The following is a 22003-nucleotide window of genomic DNA, read 5'->3' as shown; positions in this document are numbered from 1 at the left end:
GTAGTAGAAGTAGTAGTAGTATAGTAGAAGAAGTTGTTGTTGTTGTTGTTGCTACTGCTCTTGTTGTTGTTGTTGTTGTTGTTGTTGTTGATGATGTTGTTGTAGTGGTCTTCAGTACTATCACTAACACTGCTACCTACACACACACACACACACACACACACACACACACACACACACACACAAACAAACCAAACAAACAAACAAACAAACACACACACACACACACACACACACACACACACACACACACACACACACACACACACACACACACACACACAGACACACACACACACACACACACACACACACACACACACACACACACACACACACACACACACACACACACACACAGACACACACACACACACACACACACAGACACACACACACACACACACACACACACACACACACACACACACACACACACACACACACAGCTAACATCACCATCACTAGCACCACCGTCAACATCAACAACAACAACAACAACAACAACAACAACAACAACAACAACAACATCACTTACTGCCAACCCAAACAGACCCACCACTTTACCAGTATAGCCAGTAACACCACCAGTAACACTTCTTTGCTTACATTACCACCATCACCACCACCACCACCGCCACCGCCACCACCACAACTATCGCCACACTTTACGCCTTTTCAGTGAATTTAGCGTACAAATGCTCTCATTTTTCTATTAACCCACGAGGGGAAATAAAAACACACAGACCCTTATCCTCCAACCGTCCACAGTTCTCCCCTCACCTTAAAAGTGGCAGCCGGAGGGGTCACACACACACACACACACACACACACACACACACACACACACACACACACACACACACACACACACACACACACACACACACACACGCACACACACACGCACGGCCACAAAGCGACAGGACGCCAATAACTGTGAGCCCTTCCCCTCTTTTTCCCCTCCTCGTACACACTGTTCCCCTCACTTGCCTCTTATTCCTTTCTTCATCACCTATTTTCCTAGCTCCCTTTTCTGTTTTCGCCTTTGTGTTAAATGTTTTGTCTTGTGTCCCTCTTCTTTTTTTTACATCCTTTTGAGTTTTTTTTTTTCCTTTCTTGTCCTTTGTGTTGTTTTTTGTTTTATCTTCCTTTCTGTATGTTCTCCTTCGTTTTCTTTTTTCTTTTCACATGTTGTTTTTTCCAGTTTTATCTCCTTTTTTTTATATTTTCCTTATTTGTGTTTTTCTTCTTTTCCTTTCCTTTGTGTTATTTTTTTCTTTCTTATCTTGTTTTTTTCTATTATCATCATTTGTGTTTTTTTTGTTCTTTTCTTTTCCTCTTTTCTTTTTTTTTCTCTCTCTCGTATTTTCCTCTTCCTGTTTTCCTCCTTTAGTGTTCATTTATTTGTCTTAGCTTGCCTTCCTATTTTCTTCCTTCGTGTTCTATATTTTTTTTCTATCATATTGTTTTTTTTCTGTTTAACTCCTTTATTATTATTTTTTTTTCCGTTTTGTTTATCTTTTCAGCTTCTCCTCCTTTGCATTGATTCTTTCTATAATTTTTCCCTATTTTCCTTTTTATTTTATTTTTCTCCTTTGTGTTATTTTTTCCTGTTTCCTTCCTTTTGTGCTTTCTCCTTTCTTTAAATTGTTCTCATCTCCCTTTTTATTTTTTATCTCTTTTGTGTTAATCCTTATTTCTTATCCTCCTTTTTAATTTTCTCCTTTATATTATTTTTTTCTATATTTTTCCCTTACACCCTTTTTCATCTTTCCCTTTTGTGTTATATTTTCCGTTTTTTTCGCATTTCCTATTCATAGTTTTCATTATAAATTTACATTCACTATCACATTTTCCCCTCTTTTCTTTACATTCGTATTTAATTTATTCGTTTGATTATTTTTCAACTCCCACATAACACTTGTTTCTTTTTTTTTCTTTCCTTTATTCCCCCTTTCTTATATATACACTATCCCCTCTAATTTATTTCCCTCAGGCTCCCCTCAATTTACTTTCCATAACTCTTGACTTCCCCTCACTATCCCTCTCCCTCTCTCCAAGGTTATATTTTCATTTATTTTCTTATTACTTCGCTCCTTACTCTGCATCTTTCCTCTCTTTTACATCTTTGTTATTTTTTCATCCTTACAAATTTCCTTCCAGTTTCTTTATCTCTCTTTCTCTTTGCTCTGTCATTTCTTGATTTTTTTTTCCTTTTCTCTTCTTTGTAAGTTATATTCTTTGTTTTTTTTTCTACATTTATCTTTTCTCTTCACTAATATGTTTTTCCCTTCTTATATTAGCTTCTTCATCCATCTCTTTCTCTCTCTCTCTCTCTCTCTCTCTCTCTCTCTCTCTCTCTCTCTCTCTCTCTCTCTCTCTCTCTCTCTCTCTCTCTTACACTTATCACTAATATTTTCTTTTATTTTTCCATTCTATTTTTAATCCTTTCCATTTTGTAATATTTCCTTTTTCCTGTTATCATCATCATCATCATCATCATCATCATCATCATTATTATCATCATCATCAACATCATCATCATCATCATCATCATCATAAATTTTCCCTCATTCATCATTCTATTCACTCCACCATCCCTATTTTTCTTCCCTTCCTTGCTATTTTCCTGTTTTCCCCTCCCTCATTTTCCCCTCAATTTCTACTTGAAGAATCACTTTTAATCCTCCTTTGACTAGAATCTTCTCCTCTTTGCCTCTCCCTTGTTTTCCTCTTTCCCTCAATATTTCCTCCTTTTTTCCACGTTAAAATTTAATTATCTCCTTCTTCCTCTTCTCCTTTGTCCCTTTTTCTCCGTTTTTTCCTTCTTCCCATGCTCATTAAGCCAGTCTCTCTCTCTCTCTCTCTCTCTCTCTCTCTCTCTCTCTCTCTCTCTCTCTCTCTCTCTCTCTCTCTCTCTCTCTCTCTCTCTCTCTTCCTTATTTTCTACCTTGCGACATATTGCTTCCGGTGTCAAGAGTTTTACCTGCAAATAACGTGATAATTTTCGCCCATGGTTAATGAGCTGCCTCAGGTGTGTGTGTGTGTGTGTGTGTGTGTGTGTGTGTGTGTGTGTGTGTGTGTGGTGGAGGGAAGGGAGGTTATAAAAGGTAAGTACGTCATATTACATGCTAACAATATTTTAATTCTCTCTCTCTCTCTCTCTCTCTCTCTCTCTCTCTCTCTCTCTCTCTCTCTCTCTCTCTCTCTCTCTCTCTCTCTCTCTCTCTCTCTCTCTCTAAGTGTGGATAGCAGTGCTCGCGTGGTCTAAATAGATCCTGAATAAATTCTCTCTCTCTCTCTCTCTCTCTCTCTCTCTCTCTCTCTCTCTCTCTCTCTCTCTCTCTAAGTGTGGGTAGCAGTGCTCGCGTTGTCTAAATAGATCCTGAATAAATTCTCTCTCTCTCTCTCTCTCTCTCTCTCTCTCTCTCTCTCTCTCTCTCTCTCTCTCTCTCTCTCTCTCTCTCTCTCGCTCGCTCGTATCATATAATAATCCTCTTTCCTCCATTATTCCCCTCTCCCCTCCATTCTCCTCTTCCATTTTCCTCCTCTCCTCTCATTTTTGGTCTTCTTCTCATTCTCTCCACATTCCTGTTCCTCATTTCCTTCCTACTTCCTTGCTTCTCTCTTTTAATTAGATGTCTGCTTTCCTCTCTTTCAGTTTTTCCTTTTATTTAATCCATTTTTTCTCCTACTTCCATATTTTGTTTTTCTGTCCTACTTCTTACCCTCTTCCTCTTCCTCTTTGTTTCGACTCGGCACTTCTTTCTTCTTTGCTTTCTTTCCATAAACTACTTCCCTCTCACTACTTTCCCTCTCTTTCTTCTCTTGTTCTCTTTCTTTCTTTCCTTTTCCATTCTTTCCCCCTCTTTTATCACTCCTTTATTTCTCCCTGACACTGCTCTTTCCCTCTATCTTGTATTCTCTCCCTTCCTTCTTTCCTCTCCAGTCCTCTTGTCCTTTCCTTTCCTCTATCTGTTTCCCCCTCTTCTATTTCTCTATTATTCATTTCCATTCCTGCTCTTTCTCTCTATTCTATACTGTCTTCCTTCCTTCCTTTCTTTCCTGTCCTCTTGTCTGTCTTCCCTATCCTCTCTCTTTCCTCTCGTCTACTTCTCCTTTATTCCTTCTTGACTTAGCTCCTTTCCTCTGTCCTGCACTCTCTCCCTTCGTCTCCTGCTCTCTTCCTTCCCATTCTCTCTTTCCATTCTTCTACTTTTCCTTCATTCCTTCTCTTCCTTTCCCTCTATCCTACAGTGCTTTCCTTCCTCTTCTATTCTCTTCCCTTTCTACCTTTTCCCCTCTTATATTTCTCCCTAATTCCTTTCTTCCTCTCCTGTACGCTTGTCTTCCTTCGCTCTCCCTTCTCTTTCCCCTCTCCTGGTTCTCCCCTCCTTCATTCCCCTTTACCACACAACCATCCACACCAATACCCAATCCTCCCACCCACTTCCCCTCTATTCCACTTCCCTTCCCCTCGCTTCCACTCCACTGTAGACTAAAGGGCGCCTCCAATATTGCCCTCAGGAAGACTCAGACACAGGGACACGGGGATAGAGGGATACAGGGAAGAATACTTATTGCATATTCCTCTACCAGTTTAAAGCAACAGCCGAGGAATTTGTGGCTTGTTTTTTTTTTTGTCTCTCTCTCTCTCTCTCTCTCTCTCTCTCTCTCTCTCTCTCTCTCTCTCTCTCTCTCTCTCTCTCTCTCTCTCTCTCTTTTTCAACGTTGCAATAGAAGGTCTTTCTTGAACGAGGAGGAGGATGAAGGAAAAGGAGATGAATGCAATTATTGGTCGAGTTTATAAAAGAAAAGAAAAATGCTGAGTTGATTGCAATTAAAGTCTCGTTTTGATCCTAATTTGATTTTCCCTCACAATTCTTCACTCCTTGTTTACTGGCGACACATACACACACACACACACACACACACACACACACACACACACACACACACACACACACACACACACACCACCACCACCACCACCACCACCACCACCATGATCACCACACGCCTTCTGCTCTTGCTCGTTAAACACCCAACAGGAGGAGGAGGAGGAGGAGGAGGAGGAGGAGGAGGAGGGGGAGGAGGAGGAGGAGGCTATAGATGACAAAGAGGAAAGAGTAGATGATCTAGAACAGGAATGACGTAAGGAAGAAATGGAGTTGGCAGCGTGGAGGAAGAGGAGGAGGAGGAGGAGGACGAGGAGGAGGAGGTAGATGAAAATGAGAAGAAAGATGAGGAGGACCCGGCTTAATGAGGAGGGAGGAGTGGGCGCCTTGGAAAGAAATGAGAAATTTTGCCTCTTGATTGCGAATGAATGAGAGAGAGAGAGAGAGAGAGAGAGAGAGAGAGAGAGAGAGAGAGAGAGAGAGAGAGAGAGAGAGAGAGAGAGTTTGGTTATTTCCATTTGTCGATTCATAACACACGGAAAATTGAGCGAATATTTAAAAAGTTGACAAGAGGAATAACATAATGTAACTAATGTGACTGTTGTTGTTGTTGTTGTTGTTGTTGTTGTTGCTGTTGTGGTGGTGGTAGCGGGAGTAGTAGTAGTAGTGGTGATGGAGGTCATGGTGGTGGTGGTGGTGGTAGTAGTAGTGGTGATGGCGGTCATGGTGGTGGTGGTGGTGGTGGTGGTAGTAGTAGTGGTGATGGAGGTCATGGTGGTGGTGGTGGTGGTGGTGGTGGTAGTAGTAGTAGTGGTGATGGAGGTCATGGTGGTGGTGGTGGTGGTAGTAGTAGTAGTAGTGGTGATGGAGGTCATGGTGGTGGTGGTGGTGGTGGCGGTGGTAGTGTTTATATTCACACTCACTGCCTGACATCCTCCTTTGTGTGCGTGTAAACAGACCTTTTTATTCATTTATTTTCTCTCTCTCTAGCAATTAGACTCCCATGTTGCTGTGGCTTACATCTGTCAGTCAGTCAGTCAAGCAATCAATCTCAAGCACCCTGAAAGTCTAAAGCATTACTGAAAACCGTCTTGGTCTTCATCGTTACATAAATGAGGAGTGATAGAAGATAAACAGGAAAGAGGACAGTAAATAAGGTTTCAAGACACCTAGCCTTTAATTTTTGACGACCGCTTTTGACTCTGGAGACTGGCACCTCAGTGGGAGGTCTCAAGACACTTCTCCAGCTTTTGATAATCCTTTTGGTCCAATCTTTTGATATCTTTTTTTTTTTTTTTTTTTAAGAAACAAACATCTAAATGGGCCTTTTTTTTCATAAATCATATTGCCCTTGGTCAGCACCTCTCTTCAAAAAAAGTTAAAATGATAAAGCCTAAGAAGAAGAAGAAGGGAAAGAAGATAATAAAATTAAGAGACAGTTATGAGAAAGCCAACGAAAAACAAGAGGAATAGTAAGAGAAGCACCATTCTTAACCTCCTCCTAAAAAAGGACATTTGTAAAGAGAAAGCCTAAAGGGAAGAGTCAGGAGAAAAGGCCAAAAGGAGATATTTATCAGGAAAAGGTCTATGAAGAAGAGGAAGGGAAGCATAAAAAGAAGTCATTTAGAAGAATGCCGACGAAGAAGAGGAAAAGGAAGAGGAAGGGAAGAAGACCAAAAACAAGACATTTATAAGAATAAAATTTGGAAAAAAGAGGAAGGGAAAAAAACATTTTTAAAGAAAGCCAACGAAGAAGAAGAAGAAGAAGAAGAAGAAAAGAAAAGAAAAGAAAAGAAAAGAAAAGAAAAAGAAAAAGAAGAAGAAGAAATCAAAACGAGCACATGAAAACAACAACAATAACCAACAACAGCAACGAACAAGTAGATGAAGAAGAAGAATATAAAAAAAAGAGACATTTACAAGAAAAAAAAACATTTACAAGCCAACGAAGCAAAAGAAAGTGGAAGAAAAAAAAACGAATAAAAAATGTATAAGAACAAGGCCAAGGAAAAGAGGAAGAGGAAGAGAAGTAACCCAGAATACATTTACCGCCCAAAAAATAAGATAAAATAAAAAGGAAAAGAAAAAGCCAATGAAGAAAGGAAAGAGGAAGAGGAAAACAATAAGCCCAGAAGATACGAGTATATATAAGAAGTAACCCTGAGAAGAAGAGGAGGAGGAGGAGGAGAAGAAGGAAAAAGAGAGGAGGGAATCCCAATCAACATGAACACTTTAAAACTCTCACTCGACTTGGTGATAATAAAACAATAAAAACTCAAGTCTCAATTTTCTGCGAATGAGGAGGAGGAGAAGGAGGAGAAGTAGGAGGTGGAAGAGGAGGAGGAGGAAGAGAAGAAGGAGGAGGAGGAGGAGGAGGAGGAGGAGGAGGAGGAGGAGGAGGAGGAGGAGGAGAGCGAGAACAGTGATAGCTAGGATAAACAGTGAATACTAAAACAAGATAGACGATGAGAAAGACAATGGAGAAAAGGAAGAAGAGGAGGAGGGATAAGAAGAAAAGATTGAAACATCCTCAAACATTTTTATCATACTTGCAGATTATTTACATTGTGACTATTTAAAGTACATGAAGAAAATAAGGTGCCAATAGTCCCATATATAAAGCATTTTTTTTTTTATTTGGCCCAAAACAACAACAACAAAAAAAGAGAAAATAAGAGGAGAAAGAGGAGGGGAGGAAAATGAAAACGACGAAGATGGCAATGATGAGGAGTGAACAGAACAAGGAGGAGAAGAGAGACGATGAGAGAAACAAGGAAGATGAGGAGGAGGAGGAGGAGGAATAAGAAGAAAAAAAAAAGGAGGCTGAAAACGATAATAGCAACGAACAGTACAATGACAGAAAAGACAAGAAGAGACGATGAAACAGACAAAGAAGAGGAAGAGGAGGAAGAAGAAGAAGAGAACGAGGATGAAAACGATGATAAAGATGAACAATAAACAGAACAATGAAAGAAAAGACAAGGAGACGATGAAAGAGACAAGGAGGAAGAAAAGGAGGAGGAGGAGGAGGAGGAGGAGGAGGAAGACAGGAAGAAAGAGGAATCGCTGCTCTCTCACAGGTCGTTTGGCAAATTGATTGAGGCTGGAAATCGTGATATGATCTTTCTCCCTATCCTCTGTCTTTCTCCTCTCCCTCTCCTTCCTCTCCTTCCTTCCTTTCTCCCTCCATTTCTTCTTCTCCATGGAACAGAGACCACCACCATCACCATCTTTACCTCATTCCCATCTTCCTCTATCTCCCTTTTCTAGTTACCTGCCTTCTTTTCTCCTTTCTCTCTCTCTCTCTCTCTCTCTCTCTCTCTCTCTCTCTCTCTCTCTCTCTCTCTCTCTCTCTCTCTCTCTCTCTTCGTCTCCCTTTCTCGCCTTACCGCGTTGATACGTCTCTTTGAGCGTATATGTCCCTTCTCGACGTTCCTTTTTGCTTGGGTCAAAATAGGAGGAGAAGGAGAAGGAGGAGGAGGATGCATTTAGTCCTGTTTCTGAGGGTATGGTCTGCGGAGTCTTCTCCAGTAGTAGCAGTAGTAGCAGTAGTAGTAGTAGTAGTAGTAAGTAGTAGTAGTAGTAGTAGTAGTAGTAGTAGTAGTAGTAGTAGTGGTGTGGTGTGGCAGTGGTGGCAGTGATAGTAGTGGTGGTGGCGGTTGATGGTGGGTGGGTGGTGGTGGTGGTGGTGGTGGTGGTGGCGGTGGTAGTGGTAGCGGTGGTGGCGGTGGTGTTGGTGGCGATGGTGGTTTAAGGTTTTTATAAGGTTTTATAAGGTTTAGTACAAATATGAAAATTCATAAGGCATATTCTGCCGAGCCGAAGCTCCCTGGCAGAAAGACGATGAAGTTCGGGTGATTCACTCAGCACTGACTGGCAACACACAAATAATATAGGTGATTATAATTATAGAAGTAATAATCAGTAAATTTGACAATATTTTTATAATAAAAGAGCAAACTAGTAACAAAGAAAATACATAAACATAAATACCTTGAACTTTCTTTTATTATATGCTAAAGAACAATTTTTAAATTATAGTTGTAGAAAGTAATGGCAGGTAGAATCAAATCATTATTTGGTGGCGGTGGTGATGGCAGTAGTAGATCGTACTGGTGGTGGGTGGTGGTGGTAGTGGAGGGTGGTGGCAATAATGATGTGTGTTGCAGAAGGGCTGTGTTTCCTTGAGAGAGTGAGGTACGAGTCTCTTGCTAGTACCAGTAGTAGTAGTAGTAGTAGTAGTAGTAGTAGTAGTAGTAGTAGTAGTAGTAGTAGTAGTAGGAGTCGTAGTAGTAACAGTAGAAGTAGTAATAGTGGTAGCAGTGATGGTGGTGGTGGAGGGTGGTGGCAATAATGAGTTAATAAGAAGTAGGTGGGGTAGGTGAGATATTTTGTGTGAGAGAAGAATGTGTAACACTGGAAAGGAAGAATGCAGATGAACTGGATGAAAGAATCAATAGGGATGAAGTGGAGAGGTGTGTGAGAAGGCAGAAGAATGGCAAGGCAGCAGGTCCAGATGATATACCCTATGAGTTCTACAAGAATGGTGGGGAGGTAGTGATAGACAGAATGACTGAGTTATTCAACCGAGTGTGGGATGAAGAGAGAGTGCCAAGGAAAGTGGAATGAGAGCCGAGTGTGTCTGTTGCATAAGGGAGGATTTAAGAGTAAGAATGAGCTGAAGAACTACAGGCCAATTGCATTAGTGAATACAGTAGGTAAAGTTTTCAGTGCAGTGTTGAATGAGAGACTGTGTAAATGGATTGAGAGAGCTGGAGTGCTGGGTGAAGAACAGAATGGTTTTCGTAGGGACAGGAGAGCTGAGGACAATAAGTTTGTGGTGAATGAAATGATTGAGAAGAAAAAGAAGGATGGGGGTAAATTGTACCTAGGTTTTTTGGATATAGAGAAAGCTTATGATAGAGTGAACAGAGAAATGTTAGGTAGAGTCTTAGAAAAGATTGGATTGAGTGCAAAAGATAGTTAACGTTAGTGCAAAGTATGTATGTGGACACAAGAGCTAGATACAGGCTAGGAGACATAGAAACAGACTGGGTGAAGAGTGAGAGAGGAGTTAGGCAGGGCTGTATATTGTCACCAACCCTTTTTAGCCTGTATACAGAGGAGCTAGCAGCCAGGATGAGAAGAATGAATGTAGGGGTAAGTGTGGGGAATGATAAAGTATGTGTACTCCTTTATGCAGATGATGTAGTTGTTATGAGTGAATCGGCAGATGAGCTTCAAAGTTTGTTGGATGTAGTGGATGGCTATGGTAAAGACTTTGGAGTAAGGTTTAGCAGTGAGAAAAGCAAAGTAATGATTGTGAATAGATCAGAGGATGAAAGTAATGTGGTATGGAGACTTGGAGAGAATGAGTTGAGACCAGTGGGTAGGTCGATTGGGAAGCGCGGCAAGGATGAGAGCAAGTAAGTATGATGTGTTGAGATAAGTGTGGAAGAGTGTGGCTGTGCCATGTATAATGTATGGTATGGATGTGATTGCATGGAATGAAAGTGAAATTGATAAGTTAGAAGTGGGCCAGAATAGAGTAGCAAGGATGGCACTGAGTGCACCGAGGTGCACAGCAGTTGAAGCCTTGAGAGGTGACATGGGATGGAGCACCTTCAGAGAAAGACTGACAAAAGCCACACTTAGGTACAAGATTAGGCTTGAGAGAATGGATGATGCAAGAATAGCAAGGAAGGTGTACCTGTGGAATGAAAGTGGAAGCAAATGGAGGAAGAGATGCATGAGAATGACAGACAGGAATGAATTGCAAGTTGTGTGGGCGATAAGAATGGCTGCTAGGAATCAAAATGAGCGTGAATGGGTGGTAACAAGAGGAGGAAGAGTGGGAGCCGAATGGGATGTGAGAAAATGGAAGAATGAGATAGACAAAGAAGTGAAATGTGTGGGACTGAATGAATGGAAGACTGAGATGGAAAGAAAGAAGACCCTGGAATGGTACAAGGAGAAAGAGGCCCCGAGGTATGAAAGGTGGTATGATGGAAGCCTGGGCGGTGATCTTCTCTTCCGAGCGAGGGCACAGTGTATGGATGTGAATGCAAGGAGTTACAGGTGGTCTGAGTCCCGCAGCAAAGTGTGCCAGATGTGTGACATGGGAGAGGATGAGACAGTGGAACATGTGGTGCTGGAGTGTGTGCAGTATGCCAGAGACAGGAATGAGATGATGCAAGTGATACTGACTGAGTTAGGGCATGATAGGAATGAAAGAGTGGAGAAGACAGGAAAGGAATGGATGGTGTTGTTGCTGGGACTGTGTAGAGAGGCGAATGAAAGGATGATTGAGGCGGTGAAAGAGTTTCTGGAGAGAATGTGGCGTGCCAGGTGTATGAACAATTAGGATAGAGGATGCTGTTCGTTTCTCTTTTTTTTTTTTTTTTTCCCTTTCTACAGGAGTTGCCGATCCAAAGGCCTGGCTCATGAGTGATCCTGTGCCACCTGTACCATCAAGATCAAGATCAAGATGGTGAGTCTGCGTACAAAATTGCATCGGAGGGATTGATAGAGGCAGCCACAATTATCCATCATCATCGGCGACACCATGGCTCTTGAGAAGGTAACATGGCTACCGTTCTACACTCACATCATCTGGCTATCAACACACACGAGAATGGCGGCGGTGCAGAGGTGTAAATAGGGAAAATAGGCGTATATGTGAGGGCGGGTGGCGGGGATCCTATGGCGGAAAATCGAGGGTGATGCCCCACCATTATTAATTACTCCTTTATTTAGCGATGTACAACACACACACCTGCCCGCCAGTAAGAAGCAGGTGTGGGCGGCCATCTTGAGCGCTAAGGGACGAGGGGACAAGGGGAAATAAGGAAATATGGCTCAAAATGCCTCCTTATTTTATTGTATTTTCGATTTTTTTATTTTTTTTATTTATGGAATTGTGTGTGTGTGTGTGTGTGTGTGTGTGTGTGTGTGTGTGTGTGTGTGTGAGGGAAGGGAGGACGGGAGTGGGGGAGTTCTTGTGTTCGTTAAGGATAAAAAAAAAAAAAGTTTTAACGTAAATATTTTCCTTATTTTTCTCTTCATTTTCTTGTGTTTGTTGTTTGTTTTGTTTGTTTGTTTTGTTGGTTCGTTATGTGTGTGTGTGTGTGTGTGTGTGTGTGTGTCAGAATATATCGTTTTTATTTTTTTCATTTTTTTCAGTTTTCTTGTCTCAACTGAATATTTGTTTGTTTGTTTATTTGTTTGTTTGTATATCCATGTATGTTCGTCCTCTTCTTCCTCTTCCTCCTCTTTCTTTCATCTAGACCTCCTCTTCTCTCTTCCCATCTCTTCCTCCTCCTAGCCCAACCAAGCCTAATTCTCTCTCTCTCTCTCTCTCTCTCTCTCTCTCTCTCTCTCTCTCTCTCTCTCTCTCTCTCTCTCTCTCTCTCTCTCTCTCTCTCTCAGACAGACAGACCTCGATGACAGCGTGGTGAGCGAGGAGGGGGAGTCAACCAGCAGAGTAGGGGAGCATGACCCCTACTTTGAACCAGTGGTGACCTTGCTGGAGGTCTTCGTGGTTAGTGATGATGACCAGGAGGAGGAAATGATAAGACTGAGTTTCGAGGTCAGGTCAGGTTGGTAATGGTGTTTTTATTATTATTGTTATTATTATTATTATTATTATTATTATTATTATTATTATTATTATTATTATTATTATTTTGTGAGCTTTTTATTGGTTTATTATTTTATTGAGAAATGTTGTTGGTAGTTTTGCTGTTTCTTGTTGTTAGGTGAGGTGAGGTCAGGTCAAGTACTGATGGTAATTTTGCTGTTTTATCATTGTTAGGTAAGGTCAGGTTTTCTTATTGCAGGTAAATAGTTATTATTATTATTATTATTATTATTATTATTATTATTATTATTATTATTATTATTATTATTATTATTTTCTCTCAATCTATGTTTTCTTTCTTACTTACCTCCCCCTCCTCCTCCTCCTCCTCCTCCTCCTCCTCCTCCTCCTCCTCCTCCTCCTCCTCCTCCTCCTCTCCTTGTTCTTCACATAACTTCTCTTAATTTTATTAACCTAACCTAACCTAACCTAGACAGTGCCAGCCTAATGTAACCCCCCCCCCCACCTGCAGGCAGTACAAGCTGTTTCTTTATCACACCTCTGAGTCGCCCCCACAGTGGAAGGAACGGGGCATGGAGGCCATTAAGATTCTGAGGAACAAGCAGAAGAAGGCTGTAAGTGATTGGGTTAGGTTTGTGTGTGTGTGTGTGTGTGTGTGTGTGTGTGTGTGTGTGTGTGTGTGTGTGTGTGTGTGTGTGTGCGTGTGTGTTGACTGGGCTGCCTCATGTGGGATTACCAGCCTGATCTGATTGTCTGACAGACAGACAAGAAGACAGACAGACAGATAGATTATTATCACTATATTATTACCAGTCATTAATTCAAATAGATAGATTATTATTATTGTTATTATTATTTTATCACCAGCCATTAATTCTCTCCTTATTTTTCAGGTGGAGTTTGTTCAGCGGCAGAATTAATGCCAGTGGTTGAGTTCAGATCCTCCAAGACACACACACACACATACAGCAGCCCCTCCACCTCCCCACAGCCCTCCACAGCCCCTGACACAGCATCTGACACAGGCCCTTCACAGACCACCACATACCTCACACATACATAAGAACATAAGAACATAAGAAATAAGGGAAGCTGCAAGAAGCGACCAGGCTTACACGTGGCAGTCCCTGTATGAAATATACCTACCTATTTCCATCTGTTATCCCCATCCATAAACTTGTCTAATCTTCTCTTAAAGCTCTCTAGTGTCCTAACACTAACAACATGATTACTGAGTCCGTTCCACTCATCTACCACTCTTTTTGAGAACAAATTTTTTCCTATCTCCATCCTAAACCCAAATTTTTCAAGCTTGTACCCATTATTTCTTGTTCTACCCTGGTTGCTGATCCTAAGAATTTTGCCTACATCCCCCTTGTTATAACCCTTATACCACTCAAAGACTTCTATCAGGTCCCCTCTTAACCTACGTATCTCTAAAGAATGTAAATTTAACAGCTTCAACCTCGCCTCGTAAGGAATACTCCTCATCCCCTGTATCCTTTTAGTCATTCTCCTCTGTACTGATTCTAATAGACCTATATCTTTCCTGTAATGTGGGGACCAGAACTGCACAGCGTAGTCTAGATGAGGTCTGACCAGCGCCAAAGTATAACTTTAATACTACTTCCGGCCTTCTACTTTTAACACTCCTAAAAATCACACACACCACAGGAGCCTCACAAACAGTCTCACAGCCTTCACAAGCAGCCCCACACTCCACCACAGACACACCAGACCCACAGCCCTTCACCTCACCCACTTCCCAGCCCCCAACGCCCCCCAGCCACCACAAATGAAGTGAAAGGAAGGGACTGTGGCTTCACCCAGCCAGCCAGGACAGCCTACAGAGAGGGGGTAGTCCCAGTCAAGTCACAAAATATAGGCTTGGTTCTTCCTACAGTTTGAAGTCAATGATTGGACAGGTTCTCTTTGTTTACTTGTTATTGTTTTTTTTTCTTTCCATTCTCTCTCTCTCTCTCTCTCTCTCTCTCTCTCTCTCTCTCTCTCTCTCTCTCTCTCTCTCTCTCTCTCTCTCTCTCTCTCTCTCTCTCTCTCTCTCTCTCTCTCTCTCTCTCTCTCTCTCTCTCTCTCTCTCTCTCTCTGCCCTTCACTATTGTTAGGTAATAATTGCAGTAACAGCAGTAGTCATAGTTATTATTGTATATTTTTTAGCACTCCAGAACAGTGTAGCAGTAGTAGTAGTAGTAGTAGTAGTAGTTGGCAGGAATTAAGTACAGTATTAAATATATTCTGATCTTGATTTGTGTTGCAGGCCAGACAGCTTAGTGGCAGAGCTGCAGGTGGCCCTTGTAAGCTTCCTGGTGGCACAGATGTAGGACGGCTGGGAGCAGTGGAGGTGCCTGATGGGGCAGCTGTGCCGGGCAGAGGGGCTGCTACTGCTGCTGCTGCTGCTGGGGAGAGCCACACTTGTATGGTAAGCTTCTCTCAGTCCTTCTCTAACAGATTAATGAGGTTGTTGTTGATGTATTTTTTTTGTTTTTCTCTATATAAAATTGCTCTCTCTCTCTCTCTCTCTCTCTCTCTCTCTCTCTCTCTCTCTCTCTCTCTCTCTCTCTCTCTCTCTCTCTCTCTCTCTCTCTCTCTCTCTCTCTCTCTCTCTCTCTCTCTCTCTCTCTCTCTCTCTAAGTTAGCTTAGTGGTAGTGGTAGTAATAACAGTAGGAGTAGTAGCATTAGTAGTAGCATGAACACCACACACTTAACACTCCCAACTCTCCCTTCCAGACCCTAGTAGTAGCAGCAGTAGTAGTAGTAGTATTAACACTAACCACTCATTATTTCTCTACTGGTGATCTTCTGGCTTTCCTTACTGAGTCTTGGTCATCCTCTTTTAGAGATTTTGGTGAAACTTTTGCTGTTGCCTTGGACATATCAAAAGCTTTTGATAGAGTCTGGCACAAAGCTTTGATTTCCAAACTACCCTCCTACGGCTTCTATCCTTCTCTCTGTAACTTCATCTCAAGTTTCCTTTCTGACCATTCTATTGATGCTGTGGTAGACGGTCACTATTCTTCTCCTAAATCTATTAACAGTGGTGTTCCTCAGGGTTCTGTCCTGTCACCCACTTTTCCTATTATTCATCAGTGACTTTCTAAAACCAAACTTGTTGTCCTATCCACTCCTATACTGATGATACCACCCCGCACTTATCCATGTCTTTTCATAGACATCCAACCCTTCAGGAAGTAAACAGTTCACGCAGGGAAGCCACAGAACACCTCACTTCTGATCTCTCAAAAATTTCTGACTGGGGCAGACCAAACTAGTTATTGTTTGCTGTCTAAAAATCAATTCTTCCATCTATCAACTCGACACAACCTTCCAGACAACTATCCCCTCTTCTTCAATGACACTCAGCTGTCCCCCTCTTCTACACTGCCACACTCCCCTGCCTGTTTTCCCTTGGTACAAGCTTCTCATGTGATGGCTCACCCATAATTTTCCTCACATAATGAGTCCTGGCAAGCTTGACAGTGAAGAAAAGTGTTGTGATGGTATTTGTTCAAGAAGGGATCAGTAATTGTGAGACAGGAAGGAAGATGGCAAATTCAAAAGCAGCCGTCACCCGGGTGGTGGACGGAGGCCGCTCACCCCCAGTCATCCTGCAGCTCACAGGTCTCTTCTGACCAGGAGAAAGATGGCGTGGCAATTAAGTGTTCACCGTGCATGTGTTCCATCAACTTATTATTCCTGTATTTGTCTTCCTTTTTTTGCCCTTAGCCTTTCTCTCAGGAGTGGCAGCTGTGCCCAGCACTAGTGTAGCCCTGGCCAACTGTGTCACGGCTGTCTTTGATCTCCCTGTCTTCCTTCCAGCCCCACAGTTACTGACCTTGACTCAAACACCATCACGGCACTCTCTTCCCTGTTAAACTTGCCGGGATCCATTGTAATGTTAGGGGTATTGAATGTGAGCGATGAAATGAGAAGGTAGTGGCAAGGGGGAAAAAAGTACAGGGGAGCGCAGGAGAGACACCTCTCTCCACTGTGCCTGACAGCGCAGGAGAGACACCTCTCTCCACTGTGCCTGACAGTCTCTCAGTGATTGAAAGACTGAGCATAACATCTTCAGGGCACGTGAGTTGCCATGTATGACAATTTGGCACTTTTTCCATGTCTTCTTATTTGAGTAGACATCATATCTTGTCATAATGAAAAGTCTAGTTTATCATGTGTGTGGAGACCTTCAAGTTACAATACACCCCACTGCTTTAAGAGTTAAATGTACATGTCAATGTTTTCTGTCGTGCCTTCTTTGCTGTGTAATGTTGTGGTGAAACGGTTAAATTCTGGACCGAGTTGTGAGTCATGCAGCAGGAGTATAGGTGTGTGTCTTCCCCAGAGGTGGTAACACGGAGAGGAAGTGGAAGAAAGCTTGGGACGCTCCCATAACTCAGGAGCAAGAAATACACCTTACTGGAAACCTTGTGACTGACAGGTGGCGGTGACTGCAGGAACCAATTCAGGTGAACACTGTGTTTTGTTGCTACACTTGAGAATCCTCTATCCTAAATTTAAAAATCTAAGTTTTTAATTGTCATGTCTTGTCATGTTTTTGTCCCACCAAAAAATTGATTACTAGAGCTTGATTTACTGCCATGGGAGGTATCAGAAATTGGCAAGTTGTCATTAAAAAAAAACTGGGGAAATCTAAAATATGCACCACTTTCATTCACTCCCAACAATTTTGGATAAGGAATCCTCAACTGTATGTAATCAGAGTATTGTTGAGAGTCATGGTGTGTGTATGAATCCTTATGTATGTATGTGCAGGATAAGAGGGAGGTGGTTAATAAGATTAGTAAATTAGGCGTGCTCTTACCAAGATTAGAAGAGCAGTAAGTGTGAAAATAGTGGTACAGGATTGCAAGAGAGGCAGTGTGTGGGCTGGGTAAGTGCACTTGTGGTGCTTTTGTTAAGAGTGACCGGGATGGATGAGTGTTACCGGTGTGGTGTGTTGTGGAGAGTTACTGAAGAGGGTTAGAAGGAATGGTCTGCAGTGATCAGTGTGAAATAAGAGGAGAGGATGCGTTGCTTGAGTTTTTGTTGTGAGATGTGCACGTGAAAGGTGTTTAGTGAAAAATAAGGTTTTTTGGGGAATTTATGGATATAGAAAGATAAATAGATATGAATTGTGGGGTGTTTCAGGATTGTTTGGGCCAGGTGATGGGCTGTTCAAGGGAGTGAAAAGATTGTGAAAAGTAAAATGCCGGCATTTGAGTTATAGAATTAGTATGTATGTGTGATATTAGTTCATGTCTTAGTAACTTTCCATCTTCCCCAAGTTGCATTACTCTTTTGCAGATGTCTGTCTTGTGTTGGCGAACGTCCTGTCTGCAGTCAGGCCAGTAGTGCCATGTTGCAGGGTGTGACATCAGGTGAAGAGCCAAATGGAGAGTGTCTGCAGCCAGTACTGGGTGTGCTGATGCTGTACAAGTGTCGAGCCAGGTGCCACAGCACATGTCAGCTGACTCCACCAGAGTAGTGTCTCTAGTCCAGGATGCACTGCTGTGTACGACTTGTATGTCTTTGCTAATAAATAAATATTTGTGACTATTCTTATTATATATGTGAAATAAATATATAGTTTGCTAACAGTGTGGTATAATAGTGTAAAAATAAATATTTGATAACAATTCATGCATGCCCCAAAGGTAAAAAAAAAAAAAAAAACAGGATTGTGCCCTCTAAACTTTTAAGATACCACTTGCACATAGAAGCCCCGTCCCAGCGACTCCAGTGTCGGCTGGGATGGGGCTTCTATGTGCAAATGGCATCTTAAACTTAGTTTAGTAGCCAATCCTGACTTTTTTTTTTACCTTGGGGGCATGACCTGTACTCCCAGAAAGACTGCCAAAGATATTATTGACATGGCATAAATAACTATCATTGTTTTTTTTACCTTGAGGGCATGACCTGTACTCCCAGAAAGACTATTTGCCAAAGATATTATTGACATGGCATAAATAACTATCATTATGTTCAAGATGGTATACTGAATGTTTATTGTTTTAATGTGAATGTTAAGTGAATAAATACACAACAATAATATAAACATGGCACTTTTTTTCCTTATTACTGAAGTGCTGGAATGTACAAAACTTATCCCAAGCCTGAATGAAGGTGGTGGTGGTGGTTGTTGAGTACAGAAGAGAGGGACTTGCTACATTCTTCCTTCCCAGACTGGAGTGGACTGGAGAACTCTTGCAGCAGGGCCTGGGAGCAACAACACTTGCCAATTCTTGTGTCCTTGCGTCAACTTGAGTGAGGAGCAACCTCTTCTTTGTGAAACTGCCTGCAGCTCTCGTGCCTCCACAAGTGTTGAAGGTTGCCTGTCGGTCCCGCCATGACTTGAAGGGAATTTTACGTGTTCTTCCTGCTTGAAATTCTTGACACACTCTTCTTACTGCAACTTGACTCTTCCCTGATTGCTTTGTCCCAACGATACTTAATATCTCTTGTGGGGCTTGAAGGTGGTGACGCTCTGCCTCTTTTCCTGGTGAAGCTCGACTCCCTGATTGCAATGGAGTACATTGGGCCTGGCGTGACAACACTGTTTAATAACCAGGTGCTGGTAGAGATTCCTGTGGGCTGTTCATGGGATGATGAAGTGGAAGCTGCACACTTCACACCTACAAGGAAAACAGACCATTAGTTCCTAGATACATGAAGCTTGTTGTATGTGTTGTGATTCCTTGTAATGTGTTTGATAACTGATTCCCTACAAAACTAAGACTACACAAAATATATGATGGGAAAATGGAGGAAGCATGACAAGCACTGCATGGTATGGAACTGTGCTGAGATTTAATATGAAATATGGCTAAATTCCATACTGTCATATTCAAGAAACAAAAATTGAAAGAAAGGAAAGCACCGGGTAGAGAAAATCTGAAAAGTATGGCAGTATAACGTTTGAAGCTGAGAAATGCGCGTTTGATAAATACGTCCCTATTATAATTTAAAGGCAAAAATTTGAAGGATGATGCAGAATAGAAGAAAACACCAGATAGAAGAAATTTGCATGGCATCACAGATATTTCAATGGCATGACAGTTAATACACAAGTTTGAAAGATGAACCTGATTAAATATTTTTGTATCTCTGTGCTCATGAAGAACACAAATAAAAAACTTACAATTTGAAAAGAAGAGTCATTTTAAACTTTGATCCGTACCTTTTAAGTTTATTAATTTTATTCATAGTCAGTTTATGGTTCCAGAGAAATAACAATTTCAAATCTAGCCTATCTTTTTGAAACCCACTGTATAATGAACACGTCATTATAAGGGAAAGAATTTTGTAGCCAAATACATGAGGAAATATTATACAAGAAAATATTTATCAGATGAATAACAAATTAGGAAAAGAACTATCTGAAATAGGCCAACTTTCAGGTGAACTGGATAAAAAAAAAAAATAAATAAATAAAATAAATAAATAAATAAGTAGTTTAATAGAACAAAGCAGTATTAGAAAAGTCTAATGCAAATTTAGAATGGAAATGTGTGTGTGTGTGTGTGTGTGTTTGAGAAGGGGTTATGTCTTTTTGAGTGCATGACCATTGTTTTGGCTGCCTGACTAGGTTTTTGAGTGTCACCAGATTTTTGAGTGCATCACCAGTTTTTTGAGTGCATCACCAATTTTTTTGAGTGCATCACCAGTATTTTTGAGTTCATCACCAGTATTCTGAGTGCCACCAGTTTTCTTGTGCCACCAGTTTTTTTTTTTTTTTTTTTTGAGTGTCATCAGTATTTTCTGCATGAGAGTGCGTGGGTGTGCATACAGCGTTATTAAAGGTAGGTAAGTAGGTAGGTGTGTGTGTGTGTGTGTGTGTGTGTGTGTGTGTGTGTGTGATAATGAATAAAGGAAAATAATGACCAATCGTAGTTCACAAGCCAACTGCTACTCAGCACAGCGAATAAGCAGAGGGACCACAAAATAGCAGCCACGGACACACCAATCCAACATGATTTTACGTGCTTATATAATATAATCTCAAATTCACTTCCTTAATTATCACCTCAGTAAGCTTAATCAGACGTCAATCACCTGGACAAACAAGCAACCAACTTACCATCTGGTCAGCATACTTCTCTCACCTGACAAGTTAAATCACTTTACCTGCAGTCTAATCACCCTTGCAGCTTATTCCCTCGCTAAATGCTAAACTTCTATAACTTCCCATCTGATCAGCATATTCATCTCTCCCCTGATAAGCTTAACTACTTAAGTGTTGTAATCACCATCTGTTCAACCTAATCACACCTACCAACCTCACCTGGTCAACCTATATCAGCTCAAGCTAATCACATTACCTAACGTGGCTTACCTAATCCCCATACCTGGACAAAACTAACCCAATCACACCTATCCATTCTAATCCTCACGTATTCAACCTAATCATTCGCAATCTCAAGGGTTACACATTAATTCCATGCACTGAGTAATAATCTAATATTCTTATCATTACCATACTCTTACCTTCACTCCTTCACCGCCTCCTTCAGCCCTCCGCCACGAGACCACCGCACTTCGACCTTTCTCCCTCGTTGCGAGTCGTGAAAAGAGCCGAGCGGGGACACCAGGCTGGAGGAATACGAGACAATGATCCCTATTCTGAAACACTTCTGCGCCGCACCTCCACTAAACTGATAAGACTCTAAATGAAGTTGCACAGGTTTTCAAAGATGTTTTAATGGTTCTAGTGACATTAACACGATTTCTATATTATTAACAGGAGAAACGCAATTGAAAACCCGGCTAATCATCTCTGTGGCATTTGAAAAAAAAAAAAAATATGGTGAGAGAACAAATGAAGCGTTTCAGAATACGTTGCTATATAAATTCTTTTTCTATCACTGGTATTAATTTGTGTGCGTTCGTATGTTTGCTGGCTTGTGTGAGTAAAGTTATTTCATTAAAAATATCGATGTTTTTTAAGTTTGTAATTAACGAGTGTTTGAATGATTGTAGGTCTCTCTCTCTCTCTCTCTCTCTCTCTCTCTCTCTCTCTCTGACTAAAATATTATACGTATGTAAGATGAACTCCCAAAATATAAGAGTACGATAAGTAAAGTGATTCGGAATTAAAAGAAGTTTCTAACAGGTTATGAATGAGTTCCAGAACAGTGAACGAGACGACACATTGTTTCCTTAATGCATCAAAAGAAGAAGAAAAAAAAAACATTATTAAGAAACGTCATATGATCTTAGGAAACTTATTATACTGATCGACTAATGATAATAATAACAGTGAAGGAAGGAAATAGGAGGAGGAGGAGGAGGAGGAGGAGGAAGTGTAGGTTATAATAATATAGTAGGAAAAACGAGACAGTAAATAGTCATAGGAAGTGAAGGTGGTAGTAGTAGTAGTAGTAGTAGCGGTGGTAGTGGTGGTGATTATGGTGGTGGTGGTGATGGTGGTGGTGGTGGTGGTTGTATTAGTAGTAGTAGTAATAGTAGTAGTAGTAGGAGGAGGAG

At 41.3% G+C, this 22003-nt stretch overlaps 1 protein-coding gene and 1 long non-coding RNA gene across 12 annotated transcripts in view; one reads left to right on the top strand and one right to left on the bottom strand.

The window, feature by feature from the left end:
- Window positions 1-10235: 10235 nt before the first annotated feature.
- LOC135098097 (ran-specific GTPase-activating protein-like) lies at window positions 10236-18575 on the top strand. Of its 5 annotated transcripts, XR_010266551.1 has the most exons (8): window positions 11332-11481; window positions 12330-12499; window positions 13013-13115; window positions 13395-14426; window positions 14777-14938; window positions 16337-16597; window positions 16865-16986; window positions 17825-18575. XR_010266551.1 is itself a non-coding variant. In XM_064000299.1 (7 exons), the coding sequence occupies exons 1-4, from the start codon at window positions 11467-11469 to the stop codon at window positions 13419-13421; spliced, it is 306 nt and encodes a 101-aa protein (XP_063856369.1). In that variant the 5' UTR covers window positions 10236-11466; the 3' UTR covers window positions 13422-14426; window positions 14777-14938; window positions 16865-16986; window positions 17825-18575. The 5 variants fall into 5 exon arrangements, 1 of the variants encoding a protein (XP_063856369.1); XM_064000299.1 differs by lacking the exon at window positions 16337-16597 and having other exon boundaries at window positions 10236-11481; window positions 12334-12494; XR_010266552.1 differs by lacking the exon at window positions 16337-16597 and having other exon boundaries at window positions 12330-12489.
- The window catches only part of LOC135098098 (uncharacterized), a 15400-nt gene continuing 11893 nt past the window's right edge, over window positions 18497-22003 (bottom strand). For all 7 annotated transcript variants that reach the window (XR_010266553.1, XR_010266554.1, XR_010266555.1 and 4 more), the window contains 2 exons: window positions 21005-21109; window positions 18497-19152 (listed from right to left, as the gene is read on the bottom strand). This is a non-coding gene — a long non-coding RNA (uncharacterized LOC135098098). The remainder of the gene's footprint in view (window positions 19153-21004; window positions 21110-22003) is intronic.

The sequence above is a fragment of the Scylla paramamosain genome, unplaced genomic scaffold, assembly GCF_035594125.1.
Source record: "Scylla paramamosain isolate STU-SP2022 unplaced genomic scaffold, ASM3559412v1 Contig44, whole genome shotgun sequence".
Taxonomy (NCBI): Eukaryota; Metazoa; Arthropoda; class Malacostraca; order Decapoda; family Portunidae; genus Scylla; species Scylla paramamosain.
Note: the sequence above shows the minus strand (reverse complement) of the source record. Positions and strands in the feature narration are given on the sequence as shown.

Bases quoted from the DNA above. Each gene is read 5' to 3' on its own strand.
- LOC135098097 (XM_064000299.1), top strand. The intron at 12,495-13,012 runs GTCAGGTTGGTA...CCCCACCTGCAG, and splicing joins AGACTGAGTTTCGAGGTCAG to GCAGTACAAGCTGTTTCTTT. The intron at 13,116-13,394 runs GTAAGTGATTGG...CTTATTTTTCAG, and splicing joins GGAACAAGCAGAAGAAGGCT to GTGGAGTTTGTTCAGCGGCA.